The sequence below is a fragment of the Berghia stephanieae genome, chromosome 10 (genome assembly GCF_034508935.2).
Source record: "Berghia stephanieae isolate SIO BIC M18660-M18661 chromosome 10, UCSD_Bste_1.3, whole genome shotgun sequence".
Lineage (NCBI taxonomy): Eukaryota > Metazoa > Mollusca > Gastropoda > Nudibranchia > Aeolidiidae > Berghia > Berghia stephanieae.
Genome location: NC_088369.1, coordinates 20582659 through 20603828, shown reverse-complemented (window position 1 = coordinate 20603828; position 21170 = coordinate 20582659). Strand labels below are relative to the sequence as shown.

The following is a 21170-nucleotide window of genomic DNA, read 5'->3' as shown; positions in this document are numbered from 1 at the left end:
TTTCTGAGTCACATTGCAGCACTTGTTGCTTTCTTGGTAAATAAAAAATGTTTAAGTCTACATTTAGTTGAAACCAGGTGAAGAAAAGGTAAAAATATAATTTGAATTAAAAAAACAATTTATTTTTTTAAAATTCAAATTATATTTTCACCTTTTCTTCACCTGGTTTCAACTAAATATAGACTTAAACATTTTTTATTTACCAAGAAAGCAACAAGTGCTGCAATGTGACTTAGAAACTTGATAAAAATAGTGAAATATGATCCCAGTTCCGTTGATTCTGGGCACTCTGGTCCAGCATGCCTCCTTGGGTTAGGTGTTTTACACATATTATTCCACTTTCCAAATTTTACCACATTCAACTCAGAATTGAATGAGTACTTGGGTGCAGGTAGTTATGGATTGTAAAAGATGTAGCAAAAAAAAAAAAGAAATGCCTAGCAGATAACTTTTACAATGGAATTAATTCCATATCACATGATAGGAAAATAAAGGATGTTTTGTAAAAGACATTGAGAATCGTGAATTGTGGAAAGTTTTGGCCTCTGTTAAAATGCAAACCGTATTATCTTCACTGATATCAACAGGTTACCTCATCATCTGTCTTTTGACGTCAAAGGTTTCATGGAACGTGAAACCAACAGTTTGCCAATTGTGACAGTCCAGGGTGTCAGTCAATCGATGACTATATAAATGTATACCTTTCTTGCTCACTGCCGTGAGTCCCATCAAAAGTAGACTAGATAGTAGGATCACACTTTGTCTTGTCAAAAAGTCAGAGGATCTTTGAGTTGGAGTCTATGACTCAGTGGTACTGCGACAGTTATTCATTATAATAAGATTTTAAAAAAAACAACAAAAAAAAACAAACAAAAAGAAGTCCTTCAGAGCCGTTAGGCCAGTGGAGCTGGAGTTTATCCCGGTTCCTATAGCATGGAAAAGACAATAGAAATTGCTTGCTACCCTTTGGATAGGGCACTAAACTATGGCAACTTACTTTTCACCAGATCAAACAGACCCAGCTACCCAATCACTGATAGGTGGACAGGGAGGGTTGAGGGAAAAAAAATCTTTGCGAAGTCCCAGGTTTGAGACTTTAGCCAAAATGAGGGTAATTTAAATATCAATCAATATTTGAAAGAAGAGTTTTCAGGCCAAATCTTTAAATATGAGTTTTCCCACAATACAGCAGTTGACTGGTTAAAAAAGTTTACCAATCGGATGAGTCAAACCTGTATAAAGCTTTGGACAACAACTTAGTTCTTTTTAAGCCAAGTCGCTAATTCTCTTACCCCAAAACAAAGCCAAATTCTCATCGCATCAACCAAATGTCTAAGCTCATGTCAGCTTCAAAGATAATTTCCACTGTAAGATTTTGGAAAAGAGGACGAGCTTGTTTTAAAAATTTATTAACAACACAATTTAAAATCAAAGACAAGTTACTGTCTTAAACTAGAAGTCAAAAGTGAAACTGAGCTTCTTAGAAACCGTGGACTGTCAAAAGTAATAAACAAAAATGAATATAACAGCTTCAATAAAAAAGAACAAAATACCAAACATGGAACGTTACGGGCTCAGATTCCTTCTTCAGCCAACAACAAAACAACAATGAAACAGTTTTCAGTGTTGGCTGGAGAGGGATTTTGAGCAAGAAATGATCGTGTTCTGTATTTTGTTCTTGGGGGCAGGGTGGCTCAGCGGTACAGTCTGTGCTTCATACCCAAAAGGTAACGAGTTCATCAATTCAGCAATCTGCCTAGTTGTGTGGCCTTGAGCAAGTCACCTTGCCCTAGCTCACTTTGCGGTGCTGCACTGTGGCTGACGCTGGGTTATTCCAGTCTTCCCTTGGAATAGACCCTAGAGACAAATATCCCCTTCAGGATGACTAACGGGAATTATATATATATATATATATTGAATCGTGTTTGATACAAATATGATACGAAAAGTGCTCGACATGTAGTAATGGAGCGAATTATTATTATTTAAAATATTTACCACAATGTTTGAGACAGTCTACATTAATGTTTCAGGCTTAAATTGCCATCGTCAGGACTGAGTTGTTTTGTTGACTGTTGTTGTTTCTTGAAGTGGTTCCGGTTTAAAGTTGCTTAACAAGAATTTACCCCGATGTGGACACGTTCCGTACATCTCACTTTTCGTGTTGAGTGTGGCTTCATGAGGGTGTTTGATTATAGTATATTTCTCTTCCAGGCATAAGCTACATTGTTTTGATGTTGGTGTGTATCCTGTTGCTTTGGATAAAATTTTCCATGAAATGTTGTGGTCTAGTTTGTTGTCTTTTAATTTCCAAATATGTTCGCTGAGTTTTGTGGATGTTTTGTTGTTAGTGTTTTTAAATGTTGAGGTGTGGAGGTTGTATCTTGTTTTGAAATTATTTTCTGTTAGTCCTACATATTTTTCTTGCTTGTTTGTTTTAGTTTCTGTGACTGTGGCTTGGTAAATTAAACTTGATTCTAAGCATTGTTTGTTTAGCGGGCAATGTTCTTTATTTCTGCAGTTGCATTTTCTGGTGGGTGGGTTTTGCTCTTGTCGGTGGTTTATTAATATTTTTTTGTTGTGGCTTGAAATTATTTGTTCTATGTTGCGCATACACGAGTAGCTTATTTTTATGGTATTCCTGTTGATAATTTTATGTAGCTTGTAGTTTTTTGGAAAGTGTGTATCAATTAATTTCAGGAACGTAAAACAAGAAAACGACACATAACTTGGTTCAACCCACCTTTCGACAAAAACGTCAGCACAAACATAGGACAGCAGTTCCTGAAATTAATTGATACACACTTTCCAAAACACCACAAGCTACATAAAATAAAACACAGAAACTAAAACAAACAAGCAAGAAAAATATGTAGGACTAACAGAAAATAATTTCAAAACAAGATACAACCTCCACACCTCAACATTAACAAAAAAAACATCCACAAAACTCAGCGAACATATTTGGAAATTAAAAGACAACAAACTAGACCACAACATTTCATGGAAAATTTTATCCAAAGCAACAGGATACACACCAACATCAAAACAATGTAGCTTATGCCTGGAAGAGAAATATACTATAATCAAACACCCTCATGAAGCCACACTCAACACGAAAAGTGAGATGTACGGAACGTGTCCACATCTTGTAAATTCTTGTTAAGCAACTTTAAACCGGAACCACTTCAAGAAACAACAACAGTCAACAAAACAACTCAGTCCTGACGATGGCAAATTAAGCCTGAAACATTAATGTAGACTGTCTCAAACATTGTGGTAAATATTTTAAATAATAATATTTTAATAATAATAATATATATATATATATATATAATATATATATATATATATATATATATATATATATATATATATATATATATATATTATTATATTAAAATATATATTATTTAAAATAATATTTTAAATAATAATAATATATTTAATAATATATATATATATATATATATATATATATATATATATATATATATATATATATATATATATATATATATATATATATATATATATATTTTATTTATTTATTTTTCAAGCTGTCATATTCATTTTTATTTATGTCTTCAAAATAGGATGACAATGATGAGAATCAACTACTATAGGCTTAAGGTGAAAAATCTTGTGACCACCTCCTAGACTTCAAGGTCTGGCTGACCAAGACACAATACCAGATTGAGTTTGTAAGTCACAAAATTATCTGGCCTTATTTCAAGAGTCTTTTACTACATCTCACCTTACACACATCATCAGACAGGAAATCAGTATCCATCAGGGGTGAGTTATAGAAGGCCTGACCTGGACTTCCTCTTACAAAAATGATATTAATAATAATAATAATAACAATGCTGAAAACTTATATAGCACTATAACTCTGAGAACCAGACTCTAGGCGCTTGATAAGTATTCCAAATCTAACACTTCCTATTTCCTTGTCAGTGCTTCCAACGCCCAATTTCAAATAGTTCCCGAAAATTGCCAGGAGTCTGGAGGCCCCCGTCAGGGTCCATGGATTGGTGAGGGGTTAGGGGACGAAGCCACTGAAGGAGTTTGAAAACAATGCATTGAGAGGGGAAAATATTATATGTCTTGAGAGCATGTTTCAAGAACATGCAGTCATTAACTATGACCTTGCCTTTTTAAAGCTAATTCCATTTACGCTTAAAATGTGACATTTAAAAAAGACAAAAGTTTTGAAGAGAAATGAAGGAATTGAGACCAAAAAAAAAAGAAGTCTTGACAAAAGAGTGGTTGAGATGGAAGTGGACATCAGAGCAATTAACTAAAAGCACACATAGAATAACTCACCAGAGATCGAGACGTATACACCAATGCTTTCTCTTAACAGGTAAAAGTCAAATTGGAAAAGGCTCTTTACTCACATTCTCTCACCGTAATCAGGTGTAAAATAAGCACCTGGCCATTAACAGCAGAGTCTCTGTCTGAAAAAATTGTAATATCGCCTAACAGGCGTCATTGTCTCGTTCTACATGTTACGTGTTGCTGTTGGTCAGGGACCCCTTATAAAGCGCTTTGAGCATGTTTAGTGGATATTGCATTATTTAAAAGCTCAAGCTCAACTTTAAAGCGACACACACACAATATATAAAGGACATCTGACAGTGACTGTGAGGAATAAAACTCCTCTTTTTCTCTACAGAAATCATACATTTTATTATTTTTCTACGGCTTTTGTTTTTGTGTTCTATTTGACCATTTCCCGTGTATAACTCCCAGTTATAAGTTACACTGGTGTCATATAATTTACTTTACCTTCAGTTGGAAACGCTGTTTGCTTCAAGACAAAACATGCAATGGCTTTTGGCAGGGAAGGCTGAACAGAACATTTTCTTGGTTAGTTATGAAGTAAAATTATGTTGAGTGGTGGTCAGTAACCGGATGGTTGATTATTACTGTAAGGATTCTGTGTAACTGGGTGGTTAAATGGTATGACACTCGCCTTCAGACCGGAATGTCCAAGGTTCGAGTCTCACTCTGAGTAGCGCACAGTTGAGTCCTTGGAAAAGTCTCTTTACTCACATTCTCTCACCGTACTCAAGTGTAAAATGAGTACCTGGTGATTATCAGTGTTGTCTATGAAATGTCTTTAGGTAATGTCACCTAACAGGCATCAGGTCTCATCTCTAGATGTTAAATGTTGCTGTTGGACTCCTTGTAAAGTGCAGTAACCACTAACCATGATCAAAGCATGTATAGTAGATATTGCGCTGTATAAATGCTCAAGGTTTTTATTGTTTCTTTCCCCTGCTGCCTCAGCAGTGTGAAGCACTTTAAATACTTTACCCTACTTGATTATAATATAATCTAGAGTTAGACCTTTTTTATGGTCCTTGTTTTAGATCACTAGTCAAAAAAAAAAAGCATAATCCTGGGATATGCAAGAGTCATTTCCACACATGAAACAATCTGTTTTCTTTCTCTTTTAACCCAGGATCTCTCTACACATCAGAAATTTCTGGATTCAAATAAGTCGAATTAATCCCTGAAGAACTAAGAACTAACTATTGCAGTGCCCTCCGTACTAAAGTCACGACAAGATATTGACAGCCTCAAAACCCTTGCCCAGGACTGTGACTGTGACCAATGGAAACAATTAACAACATGGATGGAGAGAGCAGCTTTACTCATCGACTATGACTGAATCACACAATTCTCAGCAAGCGTCATTCGGAGTGTGAAGCTTACAACTACTACTTTAAAAATAATAAATATTCTCTAGATTGCCAAATTTGGACAGTCCCAGGACAGAAGGCCACGATGTCATTGTGGTTGAAAGAAACTGACTCGAAGATATCCAAGAAGAAAAAAATCTTTAAAAAAAACAACGAATGACTCACTTTGCCCGATCATTCCTTGCAGTTTAGACTGGTACTGGATCTTGTACTGTTCAAACTCTGTGTTAAGATTCTGCATTTCATTGGAGACATGCCTCATGGTGCCCTGCACATTCTGTACAAATGCGTAGAAAGTATTTGCTGTCTTGCGATTACATTCACCCCTCTCCAACCAGGTGATGAGCAACTGGGATGCTTTGACAAAGTTTTCATCCGCTAAAAACAAGTAAACGGAAGAATATAAAAAAAAAGTCAAACTTAAATTTAAAAATCATTCGCAACAGTGCAAATATGAGATGGTAAAAGGCAAAGCTTTTTATGCTATATATAAAAATGTAAACCTATCATATAACCTTTTCATTGTATATTCTCTCAAATTCAATAGTGCCCCTTAGTTTGGTCCCCCCCACAATGAAGACTGTAAAGGGGAGACAACCACTGACTCACTCATTCTCCTGACCGAGGTAAATGTACAGGAAACCAAGTATGGGATGGATAAAGGGGGACAACTCTCATATAAATACTTAGGAAAGAGTGGTAATGTAGAAGCTTCGGATGGGAACAATAAACAGACAATGGACGTTTCGGGTACAAAACCTTCATCAACACAACAATAAAAAAAGGATGTGGAAAACATGAAAAGAAAACCTTTGGCATGGACAAATTGAGCACAACATTTAATAATTTTCACACCTAAACTTGCAAGTTTTTTTTTTATTATTATAAAAAAAAACAACAAAAAAACATTTATTGCGACAAGAGAGAGGGACAGATTTAGTATGGTATTTTTCCATGATAACAAACATGACAGTGATTAGTTTTACATTGACAGACCTGCCAAATTGAAAACTCCAAATTTAGTAATTTTTATATAGTAATTTTTATGTCAATTTTTAGTAATTAAACAAGGAAATTTGTTATTTCCGAAAATGTGTATGAACAATACAATATTATTATTATCATTATTATTATTATTATAGTAGTAGTAGTAATAGTAGTAGTAGCAGTTCTTCTTCTTTTCATCATCATCATCATTATTATTATTATTATTATTATTATTATTATTATTATTATTATTATTATTATTATAATAATATAAATAGTACTAGGAATTAAAAATTCGTAATTTTCCATAAAATTTCGTATTTGGCCATGAAATTTGTCTAAAATTCGTAAAATTATGAAAAGTTCGGCAGGTATGCATTGAAGACGTAGTGGGTTTCGTTGGTTTATCCTATGACCCATAATGCATTTTTTTCTCTCTAATTTTCAATACTCACACTTCATCTTTTCCAACAAAGAGATGGCTTCGTGTTCAGAGTACCGTACGATAGGTTGGGGGCTTGGGGGACGATTTCTCTCCTCCTCCATCCTCTGTTTATGCCTCATCTCCCTGGCCAGTGCTCTCTGGAGACACTCAAATTCATACAGGTCATCTCGGTCCTCCGCGTAGTTGATGTGAATACGGCCCGTGTTCTCTGGATCGTCCGAATCATTTATCTTCATTCTGTAGCCTGAAACGAGAAAGAGAAATTAACTTGCCGTCTAAAAAAAATTTTTTTTTTTTTTTTAAATTGAGCTTTTTATATAGCGCAATATCCACTAAATGTGCTCAAAGCGTTTTACAAGGGGTTCCTGACCAACAGCAACACGTAACATGTAGGACGATACATGACGCCCGTTAGGCGAAATTACACTTTTTCCCTGACAGAGACAATGCTGTTAATGGCCAACTACTCATTTTACATCCGAGTTCGGTGAGAGAATGTGAGTAAAGAGCCTTTTCCAAGGACTCAGCTATGTTCAGAGTGATGCTCGAACCCAGGACCTTCCGATCCAAAAGCGAGTGTCATAACACTAGACCACATCACTGCCATTGATGTCCAGCCAAAAGAAGAAAAAAAGATCTGTTGATTTAGCTTACTTTTTAAATACCTGCCACCTATCCAAAAGAAGAAAGAAAAAAAAAGAGAGATAGCAAGGGAAGAGAGAAAGAGGATGAGTATATATGTGTGTGTTTGTATGTGCGCCTAGTTTGTAAAGGGCTGATGAGCACATTACTAGTGGATAGTAAAGCAATATATATAAATTACTATCATTATTATTAAATGTTTCAAGGGGGCAGTGTGGCTCAGGGGTACAGTCTTTGCTTCGTACCCGAAAAGTACCGAGTTCAACCACCCGCCGCTGCGCTGTGTGGCCTTGAGCAAGTCACCTTGCCCTAGCTCAATTTGTGGCACTGCACTGCAGCTGATGCCTGGGTTATCCCAGTCTTCCCTTGGAACAGACCCTAAAGTCAAATTTTCCCTATGGGATGAAAAAAGGGAATATTATTATTATTATTTTTTTTTTTAAAAAGAGCGTAACTTTTATTACTGACCAGAAATAAAAAGAGCTTCTTCCACAGACTCCATGTTCTGAAATCGGATGTGTGTAAATTTCTTCTTGTTATTCATTCTAATCCGATCGATGGGTCCACAAATCTCAAAAATCTCCCCCAAGATCTCCTCTGTGCACTTGTCTGGTAACCCCCCGACGAAAATGGTTTTACAGCCTGGGGGCTTCTCTCTTATGCTTCTTGGTGGAACTCCTGTCATTATAAAACATTAAATATTAATCAAAATTCTTCTTTTTTTTTTTCAATACTTATCTTAAGCTTCTTTAAATGTCAAAATGTAAAAAAAGAAGTTTCCATATTCTACACCTAACAGCATTAAAATGTGAAATTTCAACTGATTAGAAAATTCTCCTATCTTTCAGTACATATTTACATAGCCACTAGTGAATGTACTATATTGTGTACTACATGTACTATAGTATATATTACTGCTAATGAAATTCAAATTTCAACCAAAAAAAACAACAAAAAACGGATATCCTATAATCAGCTTTTCATCACTTTTTAAATATCTTTAAAGATTCAAACCCCTCAATTCAAGAATTTTAAAATAAGTTACAATCAAACTTAATTTGTATTTTGAGAATGTCCCTTAAATTATTATCGTTATTTATTTTAATGCATAGAATGACAGCCTGATATAATTCTTCACCACACAAGTGTCACTTAACTCACTCAATCCTAGAGATTTTTGCTACTTTTCAAAATTGGAAATAAAAATGTATTGAAAATAAGCATGTACATAGATAGTTTTATTCAACTACCATAAACATGTAAAAACTAAAAACATTAGCTTTTATACTACGGCTATAATTTGTCCCAGAAAAATGTAATAAATAGACATGGGGTAAAAGTAACCCCGGGCATACTACGGATATAGTCTGTGTTAAGGTTGAGTGAATTAACCTTCTAATTGGAAGCAGCTGCAGAATTGATGATTGTAGTGAATTGGGTAGACAAAAAATTCACACAAAACATATACATATAATCCTAATCACCTGATGGGGGTGGGTATGATTGTAGTGAATTGGGTAGACAAAAAATTCACACAAAACATATACATATAATCCTAATCACCTGATGGGGGTGGGTATGATTGTAGTGAATTGGGTAGACAAAAAATTCACACAAAACATATACATATAATCCTAATCACCTGATGGGGGTGGGTATGATTGTAGTGAATTGGGTAAACAAAAAATTCACACAAAACATATACATATAATCCTAATCACCTGATGGGGGGTATGATTGTAGTGAATTGGTAGACAAAAAATTCACACAAAACATATACATATAATCCTAATCACCTGATGGGGTGGTATGATTGTAGTGAATTGGGTAGACAAAAAATTCACACAAAACATATACATATAATCCTAATCACCTGATGGGGGTGGGTATGATTGTAGTGAATTGGGTAGACAAAAAATTCACACAAAACATATACATATAATCCTAATCACCTGATGGGGGTGGGTATGATTGTAGTGAATTGGGTAGAAAAAAAAATTCACAAAAAACACATAATCCTAATCACCTGATGGGGGTGGGTAAAGCACACAGGACTTCAGCGTAATCACTTCTTTCTTAACGAGTCCACTGGACGCCATCATTCCCATGGGTCCCATCAAGGCTTGTGGTGGTCCCCCTCCCATCATTCCCTGTGGTCCCGGTCCCTGTGGAGCCATCATAGCCTGCGGACCGGCACCCATCAGGCCTTGAGGACCTCCCACCATGTTCTGTGCACTGGGACCGGGCCCCATCATGTTCTGGGGAACAGGGCCCATCATACCGGGCCCTGGTATCTGACCTCCCATCATGGGACCTGGCATCTGACCAGCCTGCATGTTTCCAAACTTACATGGTTTAAAAGGAGAGAAAAAGAGTAAAGAAACATGTTAAAAGACGTTTCAACCACAATGTATTTATCAAAATCCTTTATCTGTAAAGAGTCTTCTAACGGCTCAAACTCTGATAAAATGAATAAACCAGCATTGTGAGTATCTTCACCATAATATATTCAAAGAAAAAAAATTCTATTAAGTTTTGAAATAGTTATGAATACCTTAAAAATTGTTCACGGGCATATTTTACATTGAGAAATAATACTTAGAGTTTAGAATATTTTTGGCGACAGAGGTATTTGTAACATAAATATGCATGTGGTGCGTTCCAATTTTTTAAAATGTTAACAAGGAAAAAGTATTTACAGGAATGCAAACGAAACACGATATAATGTTAGAGTTGTATTTTTGGGGGGATTCGTCATTTGGCAATTTTATTGTGCATTGGATTAATCTCTAATCCAGATCATAATCGGAGCATTTTTGTTTTAATAAAAATAATAATAATAATTAATATTTTAATAAAATATAATAATAATATAATAATAAAAATAATAATAATATAAATAATAATAATATAATAATAATAATAATAATAATAATAATAATAATAAATAATAAATAATAAAAATAATAATAAATAATAAAAAATAATAATAATAATAAAATAATAATAATAATAATAATAATAAATAATAATAATAATAATAATAATAATAATAATAATAATAATAATAATAAAATAATAATAATAATAATAATAATAATAATAATAATATAATAATAATAATAATATAATAATAATAATAATATAATAATAATAATAATAATCATAATAACAGCAATAACATAATAAAATAATGGCTGTTATTATTCCCGGACAGGGTCTGCCAATAACGAAAATTGGTTATTCCCAGAAACATGTAACAAGTTGGCAGAAAGATTTTCTGCAAAATGCCAAATATTCTGGAAAAAAATGCCAGTGGTTATTTGTGTCCCAAAACAGTTAATATCAAGTGATATTTAACACAAGATGAAAGTAAATAGTGATCAAATACCAAATCCAGCTTTATTTTTTTTTTTTTAAAGCAAATGGATCAATGAAATTTCTTTTGTCACCATGAACTGAAAACGTCAAACTGGCAATTCTCCTTTTTTTTTTTTTCAACCAGCAAGGAAGTTGTTAATCATCAAATCTGTTCATAGTCCACCAACCAGTAAAAATTCTCATTACCTATCTACCTGTTAACTTTATTGATCATCTTTTGTTTCTATAATTTGTTCATTCTCAGCACAATTTTGGGGATATTGATGGTGGGACATGTATCATTTGCAACGCTCTGTAAAAAGATGGAATAAATATTTTTTAAAAAAGTGGCGGAACCAGGATTCGAACCCACATGGTCGATTCTGACAAGCCTCCCAAGGCAGACGACTAAACCATTCAGCCATGACACCCACATGAAAGTCGACGCACATTGTGTAAATGCAGTAACATATTATCCATCGACTGATTTATTGTTGGTTAATTTTATGTTTTTATTGAAATTGTATTAAGGGGCGGTTTGGGTCTTTTCTAAAAAAAATTTAATAACCTATATTGGGCGGTTTTAATCATTCTGTATCATCAATATAGGTTAAAAAACAACATTTATGGTGAAAAATTTTAATTATCTGTGTGGATACCCATTTTGCGATCTAATTTGGGGGTCTGACATAAAAAAAATATAACAATCTTGTGGCAAACGTTCCACAAAAACTAATGAAGGAATGACCTCCATATTCTTCCCTCTTGTCAACATTGTACCATAGTGTGTCACCATTGAGAGATTTTACGGCTTTAGCTTATGGAATTTTTATTGGATCATTACAAATTTGAGAATCAAAATGTTATGAAAAAATTGATGTAAAAAATTTAGATTTAGGATTATAATTTAAAATTCACAAATCTTATCAAAAAAATCTCTCAATAGATTCTGAGAAACGTTTGACACAGTTTCCAATACCCTTAGAAAAATGACATATTGAGAAAATAGCAAAATGGCTTCCGGTTTTTCACACATTTCTTACTACCTGTACCATATTCGACTGTGTATTTCGTGCCGTTATAGTCTACTTTAAAAATTTGGACTCTCAATTATATTATTTCTAAGATAATAAAATATAATTTTCCACCAAAATCTCAAAATCAAATTTTTGAAGGATTTTCCTAATAATTAGACCCAAACCGCCCCTTAACTTTACTTATTTCTATGTGCATTTCGAAACATTCCATATTCTGGAATGTGGATAATTGTTTAAAAGAGCGGAGTTTCAAAAAAGTGTCTGGGGATAAGAAATTTCCATATTCCCAGACAGGTGTCTGGGAATAACCAATTTTCGTTATTGGCAGACCCTGTCTGGGAATAATCAAAGCATAAAATAATAGTAACAGCTCTCATCAATTATCAAACACATGGAGTCACAGTCATGCGACAATCACTTTGCCTTCCAGATGAGTACATTCCCACTCATACCGTGCATGACGATTCCCAATCTCGTTCACGATGTGTAAAATAAAGGGAAAAGTTCAGAAAAAGTCTCCACCGAAGTGGGCGTTCTCCATATATATAGAGGACATATATGGGCGGTTAAAAATGCTCTAAAAGCACATCGGGAATCGTCCCGGTAAAGTCTAACTCTAAAACATGGCAGATCGGATCTGTGGTAAGATTCAACAAAAGGCAAAATAGTATAGATCTAGAATTAGGCTTGTTGTCGAAGAGAAAAGAATGAAGGGTGTCGCGAGCTTTTATAGGATAGCCACGATGACGTCAAGTTTACGCGGGAGACAGTGAACAAACACAACATGAAGATTACTCACAACAGCTTGATCGAGACACGACAGTCATATCATAATAAAACACTTACAACAACAACATAAACCTATCACAATAATCAGTGGCATAAAATCTTCCCCACACCCGCCTCACTCAGCCACTCACCATAGAATTCATCATCATCATGCCAGGGTTGGAGCCCATCGGTTCCACCATCGGCCCCATCATATTCCCCATGCTAACCATGCCCATCATGTTGCCTTTGCCAGCTGCCTGGTTGGAGGTGCTGCTCGATACATTGTCTGGGCAGAAAGAAAAAATTGCACCAAAAATTGAAATAGCTTTCAATGTGCTTCTATTTTATCAAACACATAAATAAATAAATAAATAAATAACAAAAAAAAACAAAAAAAAAAACTAAAAAAAACCACACCCAAAAACGAAATCCAAAACAACTCCTTGGAAGTGCTGCTTGATACATTGTCTGGGAAGAAAGAAAAAATTGCACAAAAATTGGAAAAACTTTCAACAAATCACTTCTACTCTTTGACTCTTTCAAATATATAAATAAATAAATAACAACAAAAAAACCCCCCAAAAAACCCCCAAAAACAAACCCAAAACAACTTGTATTTGTATTCATTCCAGAGGAAAATCCTCCTTGCCGCTTATCTTGAGAAAAAAAAAAAGACAGATTATAATTATAACCTAGAGGGTTGCCAATTCAATAGGCAAATATTTCCTGAACTTTTACACAAAAACCCATTGATTGACAACACCTTTCTGAGCGCCACACTCCATTAGAAAGACATTATGTGATGTACTAACTGTTTTCCTGTTTAGCAGGTGATTGGAAAATGTAATGAATTCCGTAAAAAAAATATACGGCAAATTGGCAACCTTGAACCCAGGCATTGACCACAGCAGACTGCTGTAAAGTAGTACAAGGGGCTAAATGTCTTCATCATCATCCATCGTGGCTTGTGCTCTTGAGCACGTTGCCGGTCAGCTGTCTCCACGAATCACGATCCTCTAGCTCTCTTTCATTCGATCATCCCAGATGTTACCAACTTTTCTATTCCGTCTCTTCTCCACACATCTGCCCTAACCAACAAAAAGACAGTATCTGGGCTGACCCAAATCCAGCCAGTTTTGCCGCAATCGACACATCTAGTTTTTTCATCCATAACTCTTTAATTCTATTACATAGTGGAAGTCTTCTAACATTAAATAATAGCTGATGATAAATTGCGTTTTTCTGTTAGTCGGCGATTTCATTGACGTAATATGTTGCGTAATATTTTGAGATACTGTTCTTTCTTGGTTAAAGCCAAGCAAATAACTCTACCTGTAACCAACAAAAGGACAGTATCTTATACGACCGTCTCACATACTGTTCACCCTGGTTAACCGCAATGCAAAATGCCTCGTCCGTATTCACCAAAAGAACAGTATCTAAGTTAAGAATAAGCAAAATACGAATAACTCGATCGACAAACGTTTCACTTCAGCGAGGGCGAGCACTCGCCATCACGGACGAGTGAGAGGCAAGGCTAAGTGTGTTTGACCTGGCGTGAGGGGAATGAATAAATTATCTCCGTCAAGTTTGTAGGCGTGACTCTGATATAATATTACTACATTAGACTATTCCTCAATCTTTTAGACCCTGACTCCTTTTTCAAGATGAGTCTATTTTTATTAAGCATCATAGATTTAATTTACGCTTATTGATGATTTTGGCTATCTTGTAAATTAGACTTTAATTGTGTATCAGGGTTTTGTCATTGTACAACGATATGGGGTGAGGAGTGAGTGATAGTGAATTAAACCTAAGAATAGCTGGAAAATAGGGTATGTCCCCCCCCCCCCCCCCCCCCCCCCAGTCCCCAATACGTACACACACATCCCTTTTTGTTTTAAAATCAATATCTTCATTGTCATAGGAAACGAAAAGCATGAAATGGAACGAAATCTGTTGGTACATTTATACTGAATGAAATAGGCGACACCATTCTTACTAAATTTAAAAAGGTGCCCAAATTATGAGCTAATAAGATGAACAGAAAAATTATTTTGTCTTTAGCTAATTTCGCCCACAGGGAGTTACAATAGTACAATTTGGATAAAACAAGGTAATTAATTAAAAGTTCTGCCATATTAAATTACGAATTTTGCTTATTTTATTCATTTCTATGTACATAGATTGTATGGTGTTATTCACGTAGCAGCTTGTTATGGAAAGATGTTTATCAATGATGACGCTAAGGTTTTTTGCTTTATTTGAAAATTCTATTGTGCTATTTCCGAGAGAAATAGGTGAATTATTTGCCTTCCACACTTTAAAATCTCAGTTTTACTATCATTTACTATCATTTAATTTTAACTTGTTATGGTACATTCAAGATTTAATCTCATTAAAACAGCTCGAAATTCGTTGTATTAAGAATTGTAAATTACTTAGGGGTACTGAATCATAAATTTGCGTATCACCAGCATTAAAATGATAACTCAGATTGAATCTGGATATCACACTAGAAAGGGGGTGCTTATATACAGAAAAAAAGGACAGGGCCAAGAACGCAAAGTTTACTCAAACTTGTTCTGACTGAATACCATTCACCACGACAGTCTGCCATCGATCATGTAAATACATTTTTGTATGATGTAAACCGTTTTAAGGGCAATTCCTTTTACGCCTACGTATTTTCTAGTCTTCTTAACAAAATGTAATGGTCAATGGTGTCAAAGGCAGCTAAAAGATCTTCAAGGCATAATAAATTGATATTGTTAGCATCCGCATTATATAACAAAAGATTTTAAGAAGCGCCGTTTCAGTTCTGTGTTGCTGTTTGTAGGCTGACTGAACTGTTGTTCTTAAGATGAGATAATAATTGTGTAAGTACTACCTTCTCCAAAAGTGTGGACAAAAAATAGAAGAATGTGTGGAAAGTGAGAGATATGAAGACGATGAAAAAGAAAAACACACAAACCCCCAAAAAACAACTAAACAAATGAAAACGACTGGACAGACATTCACACCGACACCCATACACAGACACAAACGCACACACACACACACACACACACACACACACACACACACTAATTAGTTGAAATGAATGAAAAATAAGTATACTTAAGTTAGACGTTTGGTTGAGCACCCGACCAACAAGCAAGGGGATCAGTTTTATATTGCAAGTTGTATAAAGTTTTGTAATGGTTTTGCTTTCTGTTTTTTTTTTTCATTTTTTATTACTTGTTTATAAAGTCCCTCTGCCCACCAATCAGCCACTAAATAGCTAGCTTGACATGTTGATCTGGTGGAAAGTAATACGTGAATATCTACAACTTATGTCATAGATTAGATTGATTTTGAACTCAGTGTCTGCATCAATTTAGTCTTTAATCACGGGCGCATAATTTAGTCAAAGATATTAGAACTGCAATCCAAACAGTTGTTAAAGGCAGGTATTTCCACTTTTAACATCCAACGGACGAGGTCAAACTTAGATGTCGCTGGGTCAAACACACGCGTTGTGGTATGTCACTACTGCTATCGGATGTGAAGGTCATGCGTTCGATTCTATAGAGAGTATGCGGTTAGACTAAGGCAGTAAGATATGTGTGCGTGTGTGTGTGTGTGTGTGTGTGTGTGCTTATGTGTGTGTTTGTATGTGTGAAAGAAACACGAGGGAGACAAAGAGAGCGAGCGAGACTGGTAGATAAAAAAGGGGGAAAAGGAGGGAAGGGGTGGAGCAAAGAATAGGTAGGGATAGCATAAAAAAGCCCTTCGTTTCAAAAGAAGTCAAAGTCAATCAATGGAAAACGTATTGACCAATGAGATTGCAATTTAAAAAATGGGACTGGTCAAATCATTTGTTGCATTGTTTCCATTTTGAGTCAGATGACAGCTTGAAGAGAGCGGGTGGGGCTTAATTTGTAATGACTTTCATGAAATCATATAATTGAATCTTCTTGTTTGAGCTGCAACGTCGAGTTATTTAGGACCTGCCACTCGTTATCACAACCCCTTGTGGTCAATGTCAGCTATTAATCTCTCCTCTCTTTTTTCTTTGGGTTCACTCCAGTGACATCTATATATATTATGAAGTCCTAGGTTCACTCACATTGTTTATTGTCTCAAAAGACCCCACCCTCCCTCCCATTCCCAATGAATACACGTTAAAACGCTCTCTCTCTCTCTCTCTCTCTCTCTCTCTCTCTCTCTCTCTCTCTCTCTCGTGTAAACAACAACGCGATAGAAAGTTACAGTGCTCCTCTATGATGTCATGTTACGGATGACGTCATTGGCGTTGGCGACCAATCAAATCGTCATCAACAGTTTCGCATGGCATTGCTCGCCATACGGCGGCATCTTCGTCACGCCACTTGTTGACGCCACCGCATGCTCACGGACACCGTCGATATTTACGGGCGGAATACGGCCGTCGGAGATACTGTCCTTTTGTTGGTTAACGATGGGGTTGAAATAGGATACTGTTTCAAGCATATTTTTAATTGCCTCTAATTTCAAAAATATTTGAGTTATGATCATTCTGACAACTTTGTAAGCTTTCCTATGTCCCAGAGATTCGATTTAGTAAAAAAAGTGATTTTGTGATTTTTTGAGAGATACTGTCCTTTTGTTGGTTAGGGCAGACATGTCCCAGAAAGCTAACTGCCTCTTTCTGATGTTATGGATCAGTATTCTTCCCTTTCTCACCTTCTCCAACACCCACATCTCAAATGCCTCTAACCTCCTCGTACATTCTTTGTCAAGCGTCCATGTTTCACAACCGTATAAAAGGGTACTTATAACATATGTTTCTATTACTTTCATTCTGGTCTTCAAGGAAAAAGTGAAATGTCAAACAACAGGGGTTTGAATTCTGATCCTCCATATGAAATACTATAGACAGTATGCACTTGGCTAAGAAGCTCACAACATTGCCATCCGGAAGTATAACGGACCAACACACAAAACTATGTGTAACCATGAACGTTTATAGTCTGGTTAATTCAGTTTAGTGAGCATTACTCATAAACACGATTGGCAAAAAACAATAACAAAGACACTGAGTTACGTCAACTTCATTCTATCTATATCCACTTGACCACTAGTACCCCTCAAGCGTATCAACCCTATTAATCACACCCCTACATGAGTGGAAGTGTGTTAGGTCTAAAAAGCCTGAAATCCATTTCTAACAAATCCATAAAGCCTGAAACTTATTTTGAAATGTGACCTACTGCCTCACAACAGTGTTACGTTGGTGTGATCTAGATGCTGGAAATATTAAAGAAATCAAAGTCTATTTCACAAAGCCTGAAATCCGTGTTAAGACGGAAATCTTGCACACATGCCCTTAGCAACTTTCCTCTTGTTTTTCATGCTATAAAACAAAAATAAAAGAGAAGAAAAAAAAAGTTTTAAAAAAAGGAACAGATTTCAGAAAGATAACAATAGCAATATATCACTCTTAAGACAGTCAGTACCTTCTTTCATTTCAAAGCTGGATCTTGTCATTGTCACTGGCATGGGAGGTTTGTTTTTGTTGGTGTTGAACTGGAGCGGCATGTTGTTGCGAGACGGATCCATATTTCACGTCTGAACCTGTTCCCCGGGCCTGGTGGTGAAACAGTTCTGTCAGATCAGAGATCAAAATGATTTATGCCAATGTCTTGTTTTGACTAACACGAGTAATTGTCAGTCCTCTCCTGTCCTATTCTCTCTCTCTCTCTCTCTCTTCTTTCTGCGTCCATGACCCAAATCACCAACAAATTGCCCACATTTTACCCCACCCCCTCCTTCCTGCCCTCCCCCACCCTCAATCTCTCTCTCTACCAAAATTCAAATGTTGTCATGTTATATTTGACCATTTTTATCACAATTTCTCTAAACCTGAAAAGAATGCATGAAAAACAGCGATATAGCCAAAATCCTTGCAAATTTACCAGAATGCCCCCCCCCCCCCACATATCCATTAAAATTTTTGATTGTAAAGGGGAGGAGGGTTCCCTCATGTTTCAAAGTAAAATTTGGACTTTGCTTTTAGAAGTTGCATTTTTATCCAATGCAAAATAAAAATAAAACTACAGTCAACATCAGTCAAGATTGTTTAAGTTTAACGAAGCAGAGACCAGTTGTGTTTGGGTTGTTTTCTGTCAAAGTGCCGGAGGGTGATTCTAATGACTTGGCAATAATTGATATTTAAATCGGAAAAAAAAAAAGTTGTAACAAAACTAATTTATCTTGTTGATACTATTTAAACATTAAAAAAATGATTTTTGGAATGACCTTTTTAAAAAAAATTTTTAAATTTCCTTTATTCATCCCAAAGGGGAAATTTTTCTTTAGGATCTATTCCACAGGAAGACTGGAATAACCCAGGAATCAGCCGCAGTAAAGCACCGTAAAGTGGGCTAAGACTAAGTGACTTGCTCAAGACCACACAGCATGATGGGTAGTCAAACTCGGTACCTTTCCGGTACAAGGCAAAGACCATACCGCTGAGCCACACTGTCATACATTGTTATTCAATATTGTCATTATGTTTGATTTTAATTTTAGTGTTGTTAATGTTATTGAATGTAGCATATCTTATTTATTTGTTCATATTCTTGCCCCTCTCTCTCTTTCCCTTTGTCCCTCACACTCTCTGGCTACCTATCTCTCTCTCTTTCCTTTTAATTTTAGTGTTGTTAATGTTATTGAATGTAGCATATCTTATTTATTTGTTCATATTCTTGCCCTCTCTCTCTCTTTCCCTTTGTCCCTCACACTCTCTGGCTACCTATCTCTCTCTCTTTCCTTTTAATTTTAGTGTTGTTAATGTTATTGAATGTAGCATATCTTATTTATTTGTTCATATTCTTGCCCCTCTCTCTCTTTCCCTTTGTCCCTCACACTCTCTGGCTACCTATCTCTCTCTCTTTCCTTCTGGGGGGGGAGACAGAGGGCAAGAATATGAACAAATAAATAAGATATGCTACATTCAATAACATTAACAACACTAAAATTAAAAGGAAAGAGAGAGAGATAGGTAGCCAGAGAGTGTGAGGACAAAGTTCATATTCTTGCCCCTCTCTCTCTTTCCCTTTGTCCCTCACACTCTCTGGCTACCTATCTCTCTCTCTTTCCTTCTGTCTCCCCCCCCCCCCCCCCCCCCCCACTGCTCTCCTCTCTTTCCTCTTCCCTTTCCATTTACTCCGATTGCATGCTCTCCCACTCTCCTCCCTCTTCACTCCCTTCTCCCCTCTGATTCTGTCCCTCCATCTCTACCCCCCCTCTCTTCCCATCATAAGACATAACTGAAATGGTCTTTCAACTTTAACTTTAAATACTTTCATGAACCAACTTTGCTCCTTTCCTGAAGAAGTGCCATCAAACAAACGCTAAACAAAACCCCTAACATCATAATATAAATGACGATAACAATGTGAATTGTAACTGTGTGTCCAACTCTCATCTGACTCTTCTCGGTTGTTTAAGTAAGTTGTTTAATGGGGGGGGGGGGGGGGGGGGGGGGGGGGGGGGGGGGAGAGGGGGGCACCATATATCATATGTGCATTTAAATCTGGTCCTTGCGTTTAGAAATTGGATTTATACGATGCATAATAAAACTACAAATTCTCATTAATTCTAACAAAACAACCAAGCAATATTGTAACATTCATTTCGTTTTAGCGTGGCGAAGTCGACAGTTGGCAGCGACAAGTCAGTCTGAGTCAGTCAGTCAAGTCAAGTTTGAGTTTGAGTAAGTTTTGTTGAGTTTGTGAGTGTGAGTGTTTTTTTTTTTTTTTGGTGTAAAGTTAGTGACGGAGGGTGATTCTAATTCTAATGACAAACCATTGATCACGGCTTGATCCCTTTTTACACTGCGTTCAAGCTGGATTCTGTCAACACAATATAAACAGATTTAAACCTGGAACGGCGTTAGGTGTTTACTGGATTACAAATTACAAACTTACAAACCCAAAGAATAAAGAGTTTGTTCCCTTGTCTCTTTGTGCGTTGGCTTGGCCCTAATCGATATATAAAGATAATCGGAAAAAAGTACTAAAATATCTTATTAATCTTGGCGATACTACTTGAACATTGAAAAAATAAAAAAAGATTTTTGGAATTCCTTTTTAGGTTTAATGTTATAGAAAATAGCTAGTTCACCCCCCCCCCCCCCTTTTCCACCCAGACACTGCCAATTGTGTTCACACTTTGAAATGATGGTGC

The 21170-nt window shown here is 35.8% G+C and overlaps 1 protein-coding gene across 1 annotated transcript in view; it reads right to left on the bottom strand.

Moving 5' to 3' along the window:
* The window catches only part of LOC144980782 (ecto-NOX disulfide-thiol exchanger 2-like), a 34555-nt gene extending 13611 nt beyond the window's left edge, over window positions 1–20944 (bottom strand). Inside the window, exons 1-7 of the mRNA XM_078928585.1 lie at window positions 20790–20944; window positions 18437–18584; window positions 13106–13242; window positions 9815–10133; window positions 8257–8466; window positions 7157–7390; window positions 5880–6092 (exon numbers count right to left, since the gene is read on the bottom strand). Of these exons, the coding sequence (XP_078784711.1) occupies window positions 5880–6092; window positions 7157–7390; window positions 8257–8466; window positions 9815–10133; window positions 13106–13242; window positions 18437–18539 (1216 nt within the window). The 5' untranslated portion in view covers window positions 18540–18584; window positions 20790–20944. The remainder of the gene's footprint in view (window positions 1–5879; window positions 6093–7156; window positions 7391–8256; window positions 8467–9814; window positions 10134–13105; window positions 13243–18436; window positions 18585–20789) is intronic.
* Between the last annotated feature and the right edge of the window lie 226 nt (window positions 20945–21170).